The sequence below is a fragment of the Lethenteron reissneri genome, chromosome 59, assembly GCF_015708825.2.
Source record: "Lethenteron reissneri isolate LAM-NWPU_2019-01 chromosome 59, ASM1570882v1, whole genome shotgun sequence".
In the NCBI taxonomy this organism is placed as follows: domain Eukaryota; kingdom Metazoa; phylum Chordata; class Hyperoartia; order Petromyzontiformes; family Petromyzontidae; genus Lethenteron; species Lethenteron reissneri.
The window spans coordinates 1,145,580-1,164,001 of record NC_083837.1 but is presented as its reverse complement, the minus strand read 5'-3'; the positions used below and the strand labels follow the sequence as shown (position 1 = coordinate 1,164,001).

General features: G+C 57.4%; 1 protein-coding gene across 1 annotated transcript in view; it reads left to right on the top strand.

Annotated features, from left to right (window-relative positions):
• Positions 1-7,126: 7,126 nt before the first annotated feature.
• Positions 7,127-18,422, top strand: part of HMGXB3 (HMG-box containing 3) — a 30,803-nt gene continuing 19,507 nt past the window's right edge. The window contains exons 1-10 of the mRNA XM_061575806.1: positions 7,127-8,321; positions 9,198-9,366; positions 9,869-10,109; positions 10,861-10,963; positions 11,622-11,787; positions 11,978-12,052; positions 13,592-13,837; positions 14,339-14,392; positions 15,769-15,951; positions 17,172-17,296. Of these exons, the coding sequence (XP_061431790.1) occupies positions 8,104-8,321; positions 9,198-9,366; positions 9,869-10,109; positions 10,861-10,963; positions 11,622-11,787; positions 11,978-12,052; positions 13,592-13,837; positions 14,339-14,392; positions 15,769-15,951; positions 17,172-17,296 (1,580 nt within the window). The 5' untranslated portion in view covers positions 7,127-8,103. The remainder of the gene's footprint in view (positions 8,322-9,197; positions 9,367-9,868; positions 10,110-10,860; positions 10,964-11,621; positions 11,788-11,977; positions 12,053-13,591; positions 13,838-14,338; positions 14,393-15,768; positions 15,952-17,171; positions 17,297-18,422) is intronic.

Sequence of the window (18,422 nt, the reverse complement as noted above, 5' to 3'; positions counted from 1 at the left end):
TAAATGCTTACCCCGAGCTCTCAATACTCTGATAGTGCGCTGTTTTTTGAGTTGTACGCCTTTTGGCGTCATCTGGTCCAACACCAATGGAGACTAGGCTCTAAGAAAAGCTGTCTCGGGTGTGGACCAATCAACTTCAAGGACAGTGCATATCATTATCATTATCAGAGTTGTTTATTTTTGTTTGCATTTTGACTGCTTGTGTTGTGGTTATTGCAAACATGATCCCTTGTATAAAGGTGTCAGTTTTTGTACCAGTTGAAAGGGTAAAAACCTATCACTATATTTTGCCACTGGTAAAGGAGATGTCTCATAGTTCTAGATTTGAAGCTTTCGTGACTGCAAGGATTCATATTCTTAGGTTTTTTCCGGTAAAGTCACGTAGGTAAAACATCAAAATTAATGAAAAGAAAATAAAACAAAAATCACGACGTTTCGGAGGCAACACAAGTCTCCGTCATCAGGTGGGACCGTCACAGCCGAATTAGCTGCATCAAGTGAGGCATCTTGAATCATTGCCTCATCTTGAATCATTACATCTTGAATCATTGCCTCACTTGATGCAGCTAATTCGGCTGTGACGGTCCCACCTGATGACGGAGACTTGTGTTGCCTCCGAAACGTCGTGATTTTTGTTTTATTTTATTTTCATAAATTTTGATGTTTTACCTACGTGACTTTACCGAAAAAACCTAAGAATATGTCTCATAGTGTTGGAGGGCACCCCCAGTGCCAGCTGTCCCTGTGGGGTACATGGTGACTCAGCACTGTCCCTGCATGATGGGGGCATCGGTGGCGATGATTGTTCGCCTGTCAACCGCTTATCAGTGCCCGGCCTTAGGGGACCGTCCATAAATGACGTCACGCGATTTTGGACGATTTTTGACCCCCGCCCCCCTCGTCACACGGCGTCACAAAAAGTCAGACCCCCCCCCCCCCCCTCAAATATGGCGTCACAAAGCTCTGCCCCCCCCCCAAAATAAAACATGTTTCAAATCGCTTTAAACTATTGTCATTGTAGTGCGTATTTAATGTGGCGCTGCACTCTGATGTTGTAGAAAACATTTATTAAAAAGTCTAATTAAGTAGAACGTGTTGTCTATATTTATTTAAAGTTGCGCATTTTGATGTGACGTCACATTTCTCACCCCCCCTCGTCACACATCGTCACAAACGTCTGACCCCCCCCCCCCTAGGTGCGTGACGTCATTTATGGACGGCCCCTTATTACAGACCTTATTGCTCACCCCGTGCCGTTATAAATCTCGACGTTCATCCCGCAAAGTCCCATCACAAGGGAGAAACACAAACAAAGAGACATTTTATTTTTGTGCCCGTATAGAAACGACCCGTACGCCGTATGGACCTGAAAACTCAAACTTCCCTGCACAACAACACGGGGTAGACCGTGTGGGTTGACGGCTACGCGATCCGGGATATGTCTGGATATTTCTAGATTTGAAGCTTTCGTGACTGCAAGTATTCATATTCTTAGGGTTTTTCGGTAAAGTCACGTAGGTAAAAAAAAATTAATAAAAGTATAATAAAATAAAAATCACGACGTTTCGGAGGCAACACAAGCTTCCGTCTTCAGGTGGAACCGTCACAGCACGATAGCTTTATCAAGTGAGAGAAATTCCAAGAAAACAGTCCTTGTATATATACACTATACACTACACTATACACCACACTATGGCTCCTCCCACCCTCAACCAGTATATATACAGGACTGTTTTCTTGGAATTTCTCTCACTTGATACAGCTATCGTGCTGTGACGGTTCCACCTGCAGACGGAAGCTTGTGTTGCCTCCGAAACGTCGTGATTTTTATTTTATTAATTTTTTAAATCATTTATATTAAGTTCGCTTGCTTGCTGTCGACCGTGCAAATCTTTCGGTCGTTTTTTAACCCACTTCCCGTGATCCAATCGAGCTGACATTTTGCACACAGACTCGTTGTGCGTGACAATTAATTTTCGTGAAAAAAATGTTCCAAAATTTTACACTGTTTAGGGAATTTTTTAAAAATATTTAATTACCGATTGCTTAATACTGGCAGACAATCATCTGACCCATAGGTGGCAGCCATCTCAAGCCAGAGGACGAGAGGACTCGAGCCGCCACGCATATAAAGGATTTAGAGTGAAAAACTTTGTTTTTACGGGTTAATTTTTTTACCTACGTGACTTTACCGAAAACCTAACAATATGTCTGGCTATGTCTGGGTGTGCCAACACCACGCCCGGTCCGTCTTTGTCTCCCCAGCGGACAGACATCTACCCACGCGCCGTGCCGCGCGTTCACTCGAGGCGCGTCCGTGACCGGTGACCGGCAGCCGTGAGCGGGTCACCGGGTCACCGGGTCATCAGGTCGTCGTCGGTGGTGGTGGTTGTGGCCACGAGTTGGATTCGAAACCAACTCGCCCCGAGCCACCCACGACCCACGTGCGAGAAATAAACTCGCCTCCCTTACCAAGATGGCCGCCGAGGGGGGGGCGGGGACGACTTGGCTGTGACGTCACACGCGTTGTTTTTTAAAATTTTGTGTAAAAAAAAAACACAAAAAAATTTGACGTAAGCCAGCGGCAGGCCTCATTTTCACGTTGCGCTCCAGCGGTTTATAAAAAAAAAACCGAAAAAAAAATCTGATAAATATTTATTCACACCGCAGAAATCCGATGACCTACAAAGCGCTTTATTTTCGTGTTCGGTCATCCCCCCCCACCCCACAAACGCCGCCGGCCATTGGCCCGCGGTCACGTGCTCCCCCGCGCCTCGTCCAATGAGAGCGCGGCATTGCCCCCCCCCCCCACCCACCCCCACCACCGCCTATCCGCATTGGGATTTCGTAAGCGGTCACTTGGTGGCTTCGAGAAGAACGCCATCGAAGCTGTTGGCGGCCTTTGACGGCCTCGCTCGCAGCCATCGCCGCCGCCTCTCGCCCTCCCGCTCGAGTGGACGAGCAGCCTCCCCACCCCGCACCCTCCGCGCCAACTCCGGCGGACGTCCTCGGCCCCGTCACGGTAACGGCGAGACGCGAACACAACGAACCCGCGGCTTTCGCGGCCTCTGTTGAGTAACGCGAGCGCCCATTGGCTGAGCCGCCTCCTCCCCCCCCCCCACCGGCCGCGGTGACGTCACCGGCCATGTGTGACAGCTGCAGCAGCAGGCTCTGTCTACTGCTGTGTGACACCAGCAGCAGGCAGCAGGCTCTGTCTACTCCTGCGTGACACCACCAGCAGCAGGCTCTGTCTACTGCTGCGTGACACCAGCAGCAGGCAGCAGGCTCTGTCTACTGCTGCGTGTGAGCAGCAGGCAGGCAGCAGGCTCTGTCTACTGCTGCGTGACACCAGCAGCAGGCAGCAGGCTCTGTCTACTCCTGCGTGACACCACCAGCAGCAGGCTCTGTCTACTGCTGCGTGACACCAGCAGCAGCAGGCTCTGTCTACTGCTGCGTCTCACCAGCAGCAGCAGGCAGCAGGCTCTGTCTACTGCTGCGTGACACCAGCAGCAGGCTCTGTCTACTGCTGCGTGACACCAGCAGCAGGCTGTCTACTGCTGCGTGTCAGCAGCAGCAGGTTCTGTCTACTGCTGCGTGACACCAGCAGCAGGCTCTGTCTACTGCTGCGTGACACCACCAGCAGCAGGCTCTGTCTACTGCTGTGTGTGACACTAGCAGCAGGCTGTCTACTGCTGCGTGACACCAGCAGCAGGCTGTCTACTGCTGCGTGTCAGCAGCAGCAGGTTCTGTCTACTGCTGCGTGACACCAGCAGCAGGCTCTGTCTACTGCTGCGTGACACCACCAGCAGCAGGCTCTGTCTACTGCTGCGTGTGACACCAGCAGCAGGCTCTGTCTACTGCTGCGTGTGACACCAGCAGCAGGCTCTGTCTACTGCTGGCGTGACACCAGCAGCAGGCTCTGTCTACTGCTGGCGTGACACCAGCAGCAGGCTGTGTCTACTGCTGCGTGACACCAGCAGCAGGCTCTGTCTACTGCTGCGTGACACCAGCAGCAGGCTCTGTCTACTGCTGCGTGACACCAGCAGCAGGCTCTGTCTACTGCTGCGTGACACCAGCAGCAGGCTCTGTCTACTGCTGCGTGACACCAGCAGCAGGCTCTGTCTACTGCTGCGTGACACCAGCAGCAGGCTCTGTCTACTGCTGCGTGACACCAGCAGCAGGCTGTGTCTACTGCTGCGTGACACCAGCAGCAGGCTCTGTCTACTGCTGCGTGACACCAGCAGCAGGCTGTGTCTACTGCTGCGTGACACCAGCAGCAGGCTCTGTCTACTGCTGCGTGACACCAGCAGCAGGCTCTGTCTACTGCTGCGTGACACCAGCAGCAGGCTCTGTCTACTGCTGCGTGACACCAGCAGCAGGCTCTGTCTACTGCTGCGTGACACCAGCAGCAGGCTCTGTCTACTGCTGTGTGACACCAGCAGCAGGCTCTGTCTACTGCTGTGTGACACCAGCAGCAGGCAGCAGGCTCTGTCTACTGCTGCGTGACACCAGCAGCAGGCTGTGTCTACTGCTGCGTGACACCAGCAGCAGGCTCTGTCTACTGCTGCGTGACACCAGCAGCAGGCTCTGTCTACTGTTGCGTGACACCAGCAGCATGCTCTGTCTACTGCTGTGTGACACTAGCAGCAGGCTCTGTCTACTGCTAGTGTGACACCAGCAGCAGGCTCTGTCTACTGCTGCTGGTGTCACGCAGCAGTAGACAGAGCCTGCTGCTAGTGTCACGCAGCAGTAGACAGAGCCTGCTGCTAGTGTCACGCAGCAGGCTCTGTCTACTGCTGTGTGACACTAGCAGCAGGCTCTGTCTACTGCTGTGTGACACCAGCAGCAGGCTCTGTCTACTGCTGTGTGACACCAGCAGCAGGCTCTGTCTACTGCTGCGTGACACTAGCAGCAGGCTATGTCTACTGCTGCGTGACACCAGCAGCAACAGGCTCTGTCTACTGCTGCGTGACACCAGCAGCAGGCTCTGTCTACTGCTGTGTGTGTCACCAGCAGCAGGCTCTGTCTACTGCTGCGTGACACCAGCAGCAGGCTCTGTCTACTGCTGTGTGTGTCACCAGCAGCAGGCTCTGTCTACTGCTGCGTGACACCAGCAGCAGGCTCTGTCTACTGCTGCTGGTGACACCAGCAGCAGGCTCTGTCTACTGCTGCGTGACACCAGCAGCAGGCTCTGTCTACTGCTGTGTGTGACACCAGCAGCAGGCTCTGTCTACTGCTGCGTGACACCAGCAGCAGGCTCTGTCTACTGCTGCGTGACACCAGCAGCAGGCTCTGTCTACTGCTGCGTGACACCAGCAGCAGGCTCTGTCTACTGCTGTGTGACACCAGCAGCAGGCTCTGTCTACTGCTGCGTGACACCAGCAGCAGGCTCTGTCTACTGCTGCGTGACACCAGCAGCAGGCTCTGTCTACTGCTGCGTGACACCAGCAGCAGGCTCTGTCTACTGCTGCGTGACACCAGCAGCAGGCTCTGTCTACTGCTGCGTGACACCAGCAGCAGGCTCTGTCTACTGCTGCGTGACACCAGCAGCAGGCTCTGTCTACTGCTGCGTGACACCAGCAGCAGGCTCTGTCTACTGCTGCGTGACACCAGCAGCAGGCTCTGTCTACTGCTGCGTGACACCAGCAGCATGCTCTGTCTACTGCTGCGTCTCACCAGCAGCAGGCTCTGTCTACTGCTGCGTGACACCAGCAGCAGGCTCTGTCTACTGCTGTGTGACACCAGCAGCAGGCTCTGTCTACTGCTGCGTGACACCAGCAGCAGGCTCTGTCTACTGCTGCGTGACACCAGCAGGCTCTGTCTACTGCTGTGTGACACCAGCAGCAGGCTCTGTCTACTGCTGCGTGACACCAGCAGGCTCTGTCTACTGCTGCGTGACACCAGCAGCAGGCTCTGTCTACTGCTGCGTGACACCAGCAGCAGGCTCTGTCTACTGCTGTGTGACACCAGCAGCAGGCTCTGTCTACTGCTGCGTGACACCAGCAGCAGGCTCTGTCTACTGCTGCGTGACACCAGCAGCAGGCTCTGTCTACTGCTGCGTGACACCAGCAGCAGGCTCTGTCTACTGCTGTGTGACACCAGCAGCAGGCTCTGTCTACTGCTGCGTGACACCAGCAGCAGGCTCTGTCTACTGCTGCGTGACACCAGCAGCAGGCTCTGTCTACTGCTGCGTGACACCAGCAGGCTCTGTCTACTGCTGTGTGACACCAGCAGCAGGCTCTGTCTACTGCTGCGTGACACCAGCAGCAGGCTCTGTCTACTGCTGTGTGACACCAGCAGCAGGCTCTGTCTACTGCTGCGTGACACCAGCAGCAGGCTCTGTCTACTGCTGCGTGACACCAGCAGCAGGCTCTGTCTACTGCTGCGTGACACCAGCAGCAGGCTCTGTCTACTGCTGTGTGACACCAGCAGCAGGCTCTGTCTACTGCTGCGTGACACCAGCAGCAGGCTCTGTCTACTGCTGCGTGACACCAGCAGCAGGCTCTGTCTACTGCTGCGTGACACCAGCAGGCTCTGTCTACTGCTGTGTGACACCAGCAGCAGGCTCTGTCTACTGCTGCGTGACACCAGCAGCAGGCTCTGTCTACTGCTGCGTGACACCAGCAGCAGGCTCTGTCTACTGCTGCGTGACACCAGCAGCAGGCTCTGTCTACTGCTGCGTGACACCAGCAGGCTCTGTCTACTGCTGCGTGACACCAGCAGGCTCTGTCTACTGCTGCGTGTCACCAGCAGCAGGCTCTGTCTACTGCTGCGTGACACCAGCAGGCTCTGTCTACTGCTGCGTGACACCAGCAGGCTCTGTCTACTGCTGCGTGCCCGCAGCAGGCAGGGTCTATCTAGCAGTACTTAGCCATCAAGGTTAACGACACAGTTATATATGTATATAGATATTTACGCGATCTCACCCAGAAACAAACCTCTATTATGGTTGGTACTCTATGGTTTTTCGGTAAAGTCACGTGGGTAGAAAATATAAAATAAATTAAAAATGAAAACAACTAAATGAAATCTCACGACGTTTCGGAAGCAACACAAGCATCCATCATCAGGTGTGACCGCTCCAGCAAAATGAAAATAACTAGATTAAAATAATAATAAATAAAAATGAAAATAAATAAATTAAATCAAGAAATGTTTTTTGCTGTGGCTGTCCTACCTGATGACAGAGGCTTGTGTTGCTTTCGAAACGTCGTGATGAAATTTTGTTTTAATTTTTTTTATATTTTAGAATTTTTCACCTACGTGACTTTACCGAAAAAACCAAGAGCATGGATCCCCGCAGTCACGAAAACTTCAAATCTAAAACTTTTATGGTTGACATTGGGCGCGATAGTCTACGTGTCAAACTGCATGTTTTAAACAAGGCTAACAACACTCCGTTAACTAAACTACTTTTTGCTAATTGTTTTTTACCCTTTTATCTGGCAACAAAACTGACACCTTTTTTACAAGGAGTCATGTTTGCATAGACCACAATATCTGCAGTCATAATGCAAACAACAAACATAACTGATAATGTATGCACTGTCCTTGAAGTTGATTGGTCCACACCCGAGACAGCTTTCCTTAGAGCCTAGTCTCACATGTGACATCTGGTGTGAATTCTTGATGATGACGACGATGACGATAACAATGAGGACGACGATGACGACGATGAGGATGATGACGATGATGACGACAATGACGACGATGACGACGACGATGACGTCATCATCATCGTCGTCGACGATAACGACGACGATGATGACGATGACCATGACGACGATGACGTCATCATCATCATCCTCGCCAACGATGACGATAACGATGACGATGACCATGACGATAACGATGACGATGACCATGACGATAACGATAACGACGACGACGATGACCATGACGATAACCGTCATGGTCATGGTCATCGTCACGATGACCATGACGATGACCATGACGATGACCATGACGATAACGACGATGATAACGACGATGAAGACGATGATAATCTCCCAACGCGTTGCACGAGTCGAGTCCCAAGCTGCTGCACTTTCCTCGCCCCGTCCCTATTGCAGGACCGAGTCATGAGCCGGTGAGGCTGTCGCCATGGAGACGGACGACATCACCTTCGTGACGGAGGAGGTGGAGAGCGGTTACCACGGTTACGCGGAGACCCCCGGCGGCGTGGATGTGGGGGGCGCCCCCCCCGCCGGGGCCTCCCCCTCCCCGGGGGCCGGGGGGGAGGGGGAGGGGGGGGAGGAGGTCCACAGGAAACGGCGACCTCGGGGCCACGGCGACCCCGACAGGAAGGGAAAGAGACCCCGGTGAGATGGGAGCCTGAGTCTGGCTCCGTGAGCCTCGGTGATTGACACTGAACCCTGTGGGAGCCTTAGCCTGGCTCAGTGAGCCTCGGTGATTGACACTGAACCCTGTGGGAGCCTTAGCCTGGCTCAGTCAGCCTCGGTGATTGACACTGAACCCTGTGGGAGCCTTAGCCTGGCTCAGTGAGCCTCGGTGATTGACACTGAACCCTGTGGGAGCCTTAGCCTGGCTCAGTCAGCCTCGGTGATTGACACTGAACCCTGTGGGAGCCTTAGCCTGGCTCCGTGAGCCTCGGTGATTGACACTGAACCCTATGGGAGCCTGAGTCTGGGTCTGTGAGCCTCGGTGATTAACACTGAACCTTGTGGGAGTCTCAGTGATTAACACTGAACCCTATGGGAGCCTGAGTCTGACTCCGTGAGCCTCGGTGATTGATAATGAGCCCTATAGGAGCCTGAGTCTGGCTCTGTGAGCCTCGGCGATTGACACTGAACCCTGTGGGAGCCTGAGTCTGGCTCTGTGAGCCTCGGTGATTGACAGTCTGTTTGGGCTACACGATGGATCTGTGCGTGCGCGCGCTGCGCTATGAACACGGTAACTCAGGTTCGATTCCCGCTCACGGCCAACACCAGCGACGATTATCTGAACCGGTCCTGGGCCTCCCCTAGGTCGACTCAGCCTGAAATGCGTACCCGGTGCGGTGTGTAAACATCGCCACTGGGGAGACAAAGGCGGTCGGGCGTGGTGCTGGCCACCCACCCCCTCGTGTGCCGTTCTGGCCTTCATAGGTGCTCGCTAACAGCACTTGCCCCTACAGCCTGTTAAGGCTATACGGGGGATCTTTATCTTTGTGTGCGCGTGTGTGTGTGTGTTGGCAGGCCGGCGTACCTGCATTACTACACGGAGGCTCACGCTCGAGTCCGCCGCCTGCACCCGGAGCTGCCGCGCTCGGAGATCAACCGGCGCGTGAGCGAGGGCTGGCGCCGGCTGGCGGTGGGGGAGCGCGACGTGTACCTGCAGCGCGCGCACGCCGAGAGGGCGCGTGCCGTGAGACTCGCACGCAGACTCGCGTAGAGACTCGCTACAGAGAGACTCGGAACAGAGACTCACACGGACTCACGTAGAGGCTCATGAACAGAGACTCGCACAGAGAGATTCGTACACAGAGACTCACACGGACTCGCGTAGAAACTCATACGCAGACTCGCGTAGAGACTCGCACAGAGAGACTCATAAACAGAGACTCGCACAGACACAGACTCGCACGGACACAGACTCGCACAGACACGGACTCGCACAGAGAGACTCGCACAGAGAGACACGCACAGACTCGCACAGACACAGACTCGCACAGACACGGACTCGCACAGAGAGACTCGCGCACAGGCCTCCACGCAGAAACTCGTAAACAGAGATTTGCACGCGCACAAACCCGCACACGTACGCACGCACGCGTACACACGGACACGTTACCGCCACCGTCATCGCCAGCACTGACCGCGTGTCCCTGTGTCCCGCACGCCCCTCGCTCCTCCGCTGCCCCCCACAGTCCACGCCCGCCACCGCGGGGGGGGCCCTGTCCGTGTCCGCGGCCCCCTCCCCCGAGCCCCCCACATCCTCGCCCCTCCCTGGCTTCCGCCGCATCCTCCCGCGATCCGTCTACCTCGTCATCCCGGCGGCGGCGGGAGGGGGGGGCAAGGGGGGTTGGCGCGGGGGCCCCGGGGACAGCGGGAGGGGCGGTGCGGTGGCCGGGGGTCAGGTGCCCGCGTGGGAGGAGGCGGCGGTCGGAGGTGAGAGGGCGGTGACCTCCGCGTGACCCCGTGACCTCCGCGTGACCCCGTGACACGGTCGCCAACTTGGCGTCGTCGGCAGCAGCGTCATCGTCGGCATCATCGTCGCAAATTGTTACCGTCATCAACATCGCCACCATCACCACCATCTCACCACCATCGTCAAAGTTAAAGGTCCCCCATATAGCCTGTAACAGGCTGTTGGGGCAAGTGCTGTTAGCGAGCACCTATGAAGGCTGGCACGGCACACGAGGTGGTTGGGTTACCAGCACGACGCCCGGCCGCCTTTGTCTCCCCAGTGGTGACGTTTACACACCGCTACACCAGGTACTCATTTGAGGCTGAGTCGATCTCGGGGAGGCCCAGGTCCGGTTCAGATAATATGTAAGTTTTCTCCTGCAACATTAAATACGCACTACGATGACAATAGTTTAAAGCGATTCGAAGCATGTTTTATTTTTGGGGGAGGGGGGCAGAGCTTTGTAACTTCATATTTGAGGGGGGGGGGTCTGACTTTTTGTGGCGCCGTGTGACGAGGGGTGGGGGGGGGGGGTCAAAAATCGTCAAAAATCGCGTGACGTCATTTATGGACGGGCCCCTATGTTGAACCTCTTTCGCACCGTGCCGGGGTCGAACCCACGACCTCCTGCGTACCAGGCGAGGGAGTTAGCGTCTCGTCACGCCCCATCGCCGCCATCCCCGGCCTCATGGCGTGTGGCGCGTGTCTCTGCGCGTGCGTGCGACGTCACAGCCGTGGTGGAGGCCGACGCTGCTACCCAGAGTGCCGTGCAGAGCGTCCTGGTGTCACCGCCGGGGAGCGGCTCGGAGAGGGGCCTCGGCACCACCCCATCCTCGTGCGTCACACCAACCCCCGCGCGGCACACGACAAAGACCCCCGCCCCCGTGTAGCCTCAACAGACTGTAGGGGCAAGTGCTGTTAGCGAGCGGCACCTATGAAGGCCGGCACGGCGCACGAGGGGGTGGGTGGCCAGCACCACGCCCGGCTGTGTTTGTCTCCCCAGTGGCGATGTTTACTACACACCGCACCAGGTACTCGTTTGAGGCCGAGTCGACCTAGGGGAGGCCCAGGAGCGCTTTAAATAATCGTCACCGCTGGTATTGGCTGCGAGCGGGAATCGATCTCGGGGTCACCGGGTTCTTAGCGCAGCGTAGCACCGCACACTGTCCCCCCCCATGCCAGATGAACAGACAGATGTACGGCAAGACGGACAGATGGACAGCCACCCAGATGGACAGATGTACAGACAGATGTACGGCAAGACGGACAGATGGGCGTACACACAGATGGACAGATAGCCAGATGGTCAGATGAACAGACAGATGCACAATCAGATAGATGGACAGACAGATTGACAGACGAATGGTAAGAGCCAATGTTGTCACTCGAGTTGTCATTAATTGCTCCTGAGCCCCTGACCCCCCCCTCACCCACCCCCCACCCACCCACCCCACCCACCCACCCCCGTCTCACCGAGTTGCCGCCCCCCACAGCACCGCGGAGGGGGGGGGCCCCCCACGCCGGCCGGAGCGGGGTCTGGAGGTGGTCGTCATGGAGACGCTGCCCCCACCGCCCCCTCCCCACGAGGGGGGCGGCACGGAGGGGGCCGTCGCCCCCGTCCACGTGCCGGGGTTTGCCGGCACGCACAGCGCACCGCCGGTGAGGGGGGGGGGGTGAGGGGGTGAGGGGGGGGGTGAGGGGGGGCGGGGGGGTGGCACACGGGAGTGGGGCTAGAGATTGGGGGTCTGTGTAAGCATTGTGCCCCATGGACGCCCATTGGCCTCCCCCTATTACCCCCACTTGACCCCACTGTGACCCCTGCGTGACCCCTGCGTGACCCCCCGTGCAGGTGGAGGAGTCCAGGGCCCAGTTCATCCTGGTGCCCATGAGCAGCGCCGCTCAGGACGGCCACACGCCCGCCAAGGTGGGCCGCGCCACGCTCTCTCCGCTGCTACAGCAGCAGCAGCAGCGACATCATCATCATCAGCGCGATTAGCAGCATCAGCAGCAGCAACAATTTTATCAACAACATCGTCATGAACAGCGTCATCGGTAGCATCATCATCAGCGTCATTATCAGCATCATCATCATCATCGCCAGCATCGTCAGCAGCAGCATCATCCTCATCAGTGCGATTAGCAGCATCAGCAGCAACATTATCAACAACAGCGTCATGAACAGCGTCATCGGTAGCAGCATCATCAGCGTCATTATCAGCATCATCATCATCATCGTCATCATCGTCAGCATCGTCAGCAGCAGCAGCAGCAGCGACATCATCATCAGCGCGATTAGCAGCATCAGCAGCAGCAACATTATCAACAACATCGTCATGAACAGCGTCATCGGTAGCATCATCATCAGCATCATTATCATCATCATCGTCATCGTCAGCAGCAGCAGCGACATCATCATCAGCGCGATTAGCAGCATCAGCAGCAGCAGCAACATTATCAACAACATCGTCATGAACAGCGTCATCGGTAGCAGCATCATCAGCGTCATTATCAGCATCATCATCATCATCGTCATCATCGTCAGCATCGTCAGCAGCAGCAGCAGCAGCAGCGACATCATCATCAGCGCGATTAGCAGCATCAGTAGCAGCAACATTATCAACAACATCGTCATGAACAGCGTCATCGGTAGCATCATCATCAGCATCATTATCAGCATCATCATCATCGTCAGCAGCAGCAGCGACATCATCATCAGCGCGATTAGCAGCATCAGCAGCAGCAGCAGCAACATTATCAACAACATCGTCATGAACAGCGTCATCGGTAGCAGCATCATCAGCATCATTATCAGCATCATCATCATCATCATCATCGTCAGCATCGTCAGCAGCAGCAGCAGCAACATCATCATCAGCGCGATTAGCAGCATCAGTAGCAGCAACATTATCAACAACATCGTCATGAACAGCGTCATCGGTAGCATCATCATCAGCATCATTATCAGCATCATCATCATCGTCAGCAGCAGCAGCGACATCATCATCAGCGCGATTAGCAGCATCAGCAGCAGCAGCAACATTATCAACAACATCGTCATGAACAGCGTCATCGGTAGCAGCATCATCAGCATCATTATCAGCATCATCATCATCATCATCGTCAGCATCGTCAGCAGCAGCAGCAGTGACATCATCATCAGCGCGATTAGCAGCAGCAAACATTATCAACAACATCGTCATGAACAGCGTCATCAGTAGCATCATCATCAGCGTTTCCCCCTCGCACGCGCGGGTTTACTCCGGGCGCTCCGGTTTAACTCCCACACGTATCAGGCGCGCGTCAATTGAGCGGTAACATCTTGGCACACGTAGAGGACCGCAGAGCTTGGGCGGTGCCGGCGGCTGCTCACCACCGCGTGAAAAAATTTCGCTCGGCGCGCCGTGTCGTGCTGCAAGAAAATGTCGTGCTGAAAGAAAATGTCAATGCGGCCTCCCGTCCGCAGGCCACGGGGAAGTCGACGTACACGCGGCGAGGCCGTGGAAGCTGCCCCGGCGCGGGCTGCTGCTTCGGCTACGTCACGCGGCACAAGCCGCCCGTGTGCCCGCACTGCGGCACGTGGCTCGGGGGCAAGTGGGTGCCGAGGGCCGGCGCCCGCAGGGTCCCCGCGGCCGCGGCGGCGGCGGCCGCCCCCCCCGGCGGCGGCGGGGGAGGAGGCGGCAAGGGCGGAGCGGAGCTTGCGGTCGCGAAGGTATCGGCGGGCAGAGGCACCGGCGTCATTGTCGCCGTCATCGCTAGCGTCGTCTGCACCACCATCAGCGTTGGCACGACCATCGTCATTCTCTCACCCCCCGTGTCTCTCCCCCGTGTCTCTCCCCCCATCTCCCCCCCGTGTCTCTCCCCCGTGTCTCTCCCCCGTGTCTCTCCCCCCATCTCCCCCCCGTGTCTCTCCCCCCATCTCCCCCCCGTGTCTCTCCCCCGTGTCTCTCCCCGTGTCTCTCCCCGTGTCTCACCCCGTGTTTTTCCCCCTGCCTGCTCCCGTTTCTCTCCCCCCGTGTCTCTCTCCGTGTCTCTCCCTGTGTCTCTCCCCCCGTGTCTCTCCCCCCGTGTCTCTCCCCCCGTGTCTCTCCCCCCGTGTCTCTCCCCCCGTGTCTCTCCCCCCGTGTCTCTCCCCCCGTGTCTCTCCCCCCGTGTCTCTCCCCCTGCCACCCCCCGTGTCTCCCCTGCCTCCCCGCGTGTCTCCCCAACCCAGCGCCTGTGTTTAGGAAGCCTGCCCGTGACCGCCGTGTTTGACGTCTCCATGCAGGTAGGAACTCCCCCCACCCCCCACCCCCTCTCCACCTCTCCACCTCCTCTCGCGCTCGGCTCGTAGTGCTCACTCAGCTCCACCAGCTGCGACGAACGACGACGAATCTTGCGCGGGGTTAAGACGAGCGGGATGGCCAGCCTGCAGCGGGCCGAGAGTAACCCGGGAGCTCTGCGAAGAGCCGAGGTTGACGTTTTGTCAATCGGAGAGAGAGAGAGAGGGAGAGAGCGAGAAAACGCGACATGTAAACAAAGGCAGCCGGGGTCTTCAGTGCTGGTACAACGGGCGTCGCCGATTGGCTGACGGCGTGGCTCGGCGCCACTTAGAAGCCCTCTGATTGGCCGTAACGTGAACACGTGTTCCCGTTGGAATGTTTCGCGCGAGTCGAAACCACGGGGGGGTGGTGTCCTATGGGAGGTGAAACGTGAACCGGAAAACCGTCGGCCGATGTGGCTGTTAAGCGAATTATCGCACGACTTCAATTCGTTATTCTTTGGGTCTTTCGGTAAAGCCACGCAGATAGAAAAAATCATCCAAATGATAACAACATCACAAGCAATCGTCTCCACCTGAAGACAACTGCTTGTGACGTTGTTATCATTTGGATGATTTTTTCTACCCACGTGGCTTTACCCAAAGACCCAAAGCATAACGAATCCCTGCAGTCACGAAAGCTTCAAGTCGAGTTCTGATTCATTATCCGCTGCTACCGCCGCTGTTCCGGCGAGTTCCACGTCACGCCCCTCCGATGGAGCCCCACGCGGCTACCGAGACCCTTGGTGGCCACCGCCGGCATGCGGTGCGATTCCGGCCTCGCCAGAGGTCGCAACCGGGTACCCGATACCCGTACCCTACCCGATACCCGGCTACCCGTACCCGGCCAGGTACGGGTAGCCATTTGCGACCCTGGTGCAGCCGGGTACGGGTACGGGTAGGCCGTGAGTCACTGGTGAGTCACCGTTTGTCACTCATTTCCCAACATCTTGTCTCTTCTCACAATTCAAGTTCCTAGAATCAACCCACCCGCGCCTACAACATGGCTTCATCCCTGAGATCGCAATCGGGTACCCAATACCCGTACCCGATACCCGGCCGGGTACGGGTAGCCGGGTATCGGGTAGGGTACGGGTACCCGTTTGCGACCCTGGTGCGGCCACGTACGGGTACGGGTAAGGAATCAAAACCCGTTTGTGACCTCTGGCCCTCGCTCCTGCCGTCGCTGGCACGGAGGAGGAGTAGGAGACGGAGCGGCAAAACGGGTGCGGATCTGGTGGCGGCTCGTGGGCTGGGTGCCGCGGGGGAGTAGGCCTCAATCCAGCGGCGGCCCGCTGTCGACGCCGATGACGGCGGTGACGTGCGCGCGTGTCTCTCGGCAGCTGCACGGAGCCGAGGCTTCCTCGGGGGGCGGCGAAACCGGACCCCCGACCCCCGCCGGTTCGGCAGAACACAACCAGGCCGCCGCCGCTGCCGCCGGGCTGATGGTCGCCACGGTGACGGGAGCCGAGGGAGCGGCGCTGCACCAGGGGCCTCCGGCGTCGCCGCCGCCCGACGGGATGAGTGTACGTTGCCATGCCGTACCGTGTGATCACGTGTGTTCACGTGTGATCACGTGTGTTCACGTGTGATCACGTGTGTTCACGTGTGATCACGTGTGTTCACGTGTGATCACGTGTGTTCACGTGTGATCACACGTGTGTTCACGTGTGATCACGTGTGATCACGTGTGTTCACGTGTGATCACGTGTGATCACGTGTGATCACGTGTGATCACGTGTGTTCACGTGTGATCACGTGTGATCACGTGTGTTCACGTGTGTTCACGTGTGATCACGTGTGATCACGTGTGTTCACGTGTGATCACGTGTGTTCACGTGTGATCACGTGTGTTCACGTGTGTTCACGTGTGATCACGTGTGTTCACGTGTGATCACGTGTGTTCACGTGTGATCACGTGTGTTCACGTGTGATCACGTGTGTTCACGTGTGATCACGTGTGTTCACGTGTGTTCACGTGTGATCACGTGTGTTCACGTGTGATCACGTGTGTTTACGTGTGATCACACGCGATCACGTGTGATCACATGCGATCACGTGTGATCACGGGGGTTCGATTCCCGCTCGCGGCCAACACCGGTGACGATTGTTTGAAACGGTCTTGGGCCTCTCCCCTAGGTCGACTCGGCCTCAAATGAGTACCTGCTGCGGCGTGCAGTAAACATCGCCACTGGGGAGACAAAGGCGGCCGGGCGTGGTGCTGGCCACCCACCCCCTCGTGTACCGTGCCGGCCTTAATAGGTGCTCGCTAACAGCACTTGCCCCAACAGTCTGTTAAGGCTACACGGGGGATCTTTGTCTTTTGTGCGTAGTGCGGCGCGCTGCGAACCCCTCGCCCCGAGTCCGATTCCCGCTCACGGCCAACGCCAGTGGGCGATTAATTATCTGAACCGGTCCTAATCCCTCCCCTAGGTCGACTCGGCCTCAAATGAGTACGTGGCGCGGTGTGTAAACGTCGCCACTGGGGAGACAAAGGCGGCCGGGCGTGGTGCTGGCCACCCGCCCCCTCGTGTGCCGTGCCGGCCTTCGGAGGTGCTCGGGAACAGCACTTGCCTCTCCCCCCCCAACAGGCTGCATGGGGGAACTTTGTCTTTGTTGAAGGATGAGAGAACACGCGCAGGGCAGAGACATCGTCATCACCATGGCAAGGATCTTCATCTAGCAGTGGATAGACCACCGCTAACGACGACGACGACGGTGGTGGTGGTTGTGTTGCACTTGACAGAACGGCAAAGACCCGGGCGCCCCCACCTCTCGCCCCCCGATCCTCCCGGCCGCAGTGCACGCTGGGAAGGGTTCAGCCGAGGTCGCGCGGGTGCCGCCCGTTCTTCCGCCGGGGCCGAGGGTCAGGTACGCGCACCTAGCCTGGCGCGGGCGGCGTCGGCTTGCGCTTCGCTCGCGAGGGGCGTGTTGACGTGGACGCGGGAGTGGCGGCGCCGCGGTTAGCGCGCCGCGGGCACGGAACCCCTCCCCCCTCACCCCTCTTCCCCCCCTCCCTCCTCTCCCCCCCCCTCCTCTTCCCCCCTCCCTCCTCTCCCCCCTCCCTCCTCTCCCCCCTCCCTCCTCTCCCCCCTCCCTCCCCTTCCCCCCTCCCTCCTCTCCCTTCCTCCCTCCTCTCCGCCCTCCCTCCTCTCCCCCCTCCCTCCCCTTCCCCCCTCTCTCCCCTTCCCCCCTCCCTCCTCCTCCCTCCTCCCTCCTCCCTCTTCCTCCCTCCTCTTCCCTCCTTCCCCCCTCCCCCCTCCCTCTTCTCCCTGCTCACTCCCCGCTCTGCGTGAGCCTCTGCCTCACTCCGTGCGTCACTCCGCGCATCACTCTCTCGCGACTCCGTGGCTCTCTCCGCCCGCGTGCCCTCCGTGCGTACCCTCCGTGCTCGTGCCCTCCGTGCGTACCCTCCACCCGCATGAACTCTCCCTGTGGTTGAACTCTCGCCCTGTGGTTGAACTCTCACCTCGTGGTTGACCTCTCCCCTGTGGTTGAACTCTCCCTGTGGTTGAACTCTCCCTGTGGTTGAACTCTCGCCCTGTGGTTGAACTCTCCCTGTGGTTGAACTCTCTCCCTGTGATTGAACTCTCGCCCTGTGGTTGAACTCTCGCCCTGTGGTTGAACTCTCCCTGTGGTTGAACTCTCTCCCTGTGATTGAACTCTCGCCCTGTGGTTGAACTCTCCCTGTGGTTGAACTCTCTCCCTGTGGTTGAACTCTCTCCCTGTGATTGAACTCTCTCCCTGTGGTTGAACTCTCCCTGTGGTTGAACTCTCGCCCTGTGGTTGAACTCTCGCCCTGTGGTTGAACTCTCCCCTTGTGGTTGAACTCTCTCCCTGTGGTTGAACTCTCTCTGAGGTTGAACTCTCACCTCGTGGTTGACCTCTCCCCTGTGGTTGAACTCTTTCCCTGTGTGGTTGAACTCTCACCTCGTGGTTGAACTCTCACCTCGTGGTTGACCTCTCCCCCTTGTGGTTGAACTCTTTCCCTGTGTGG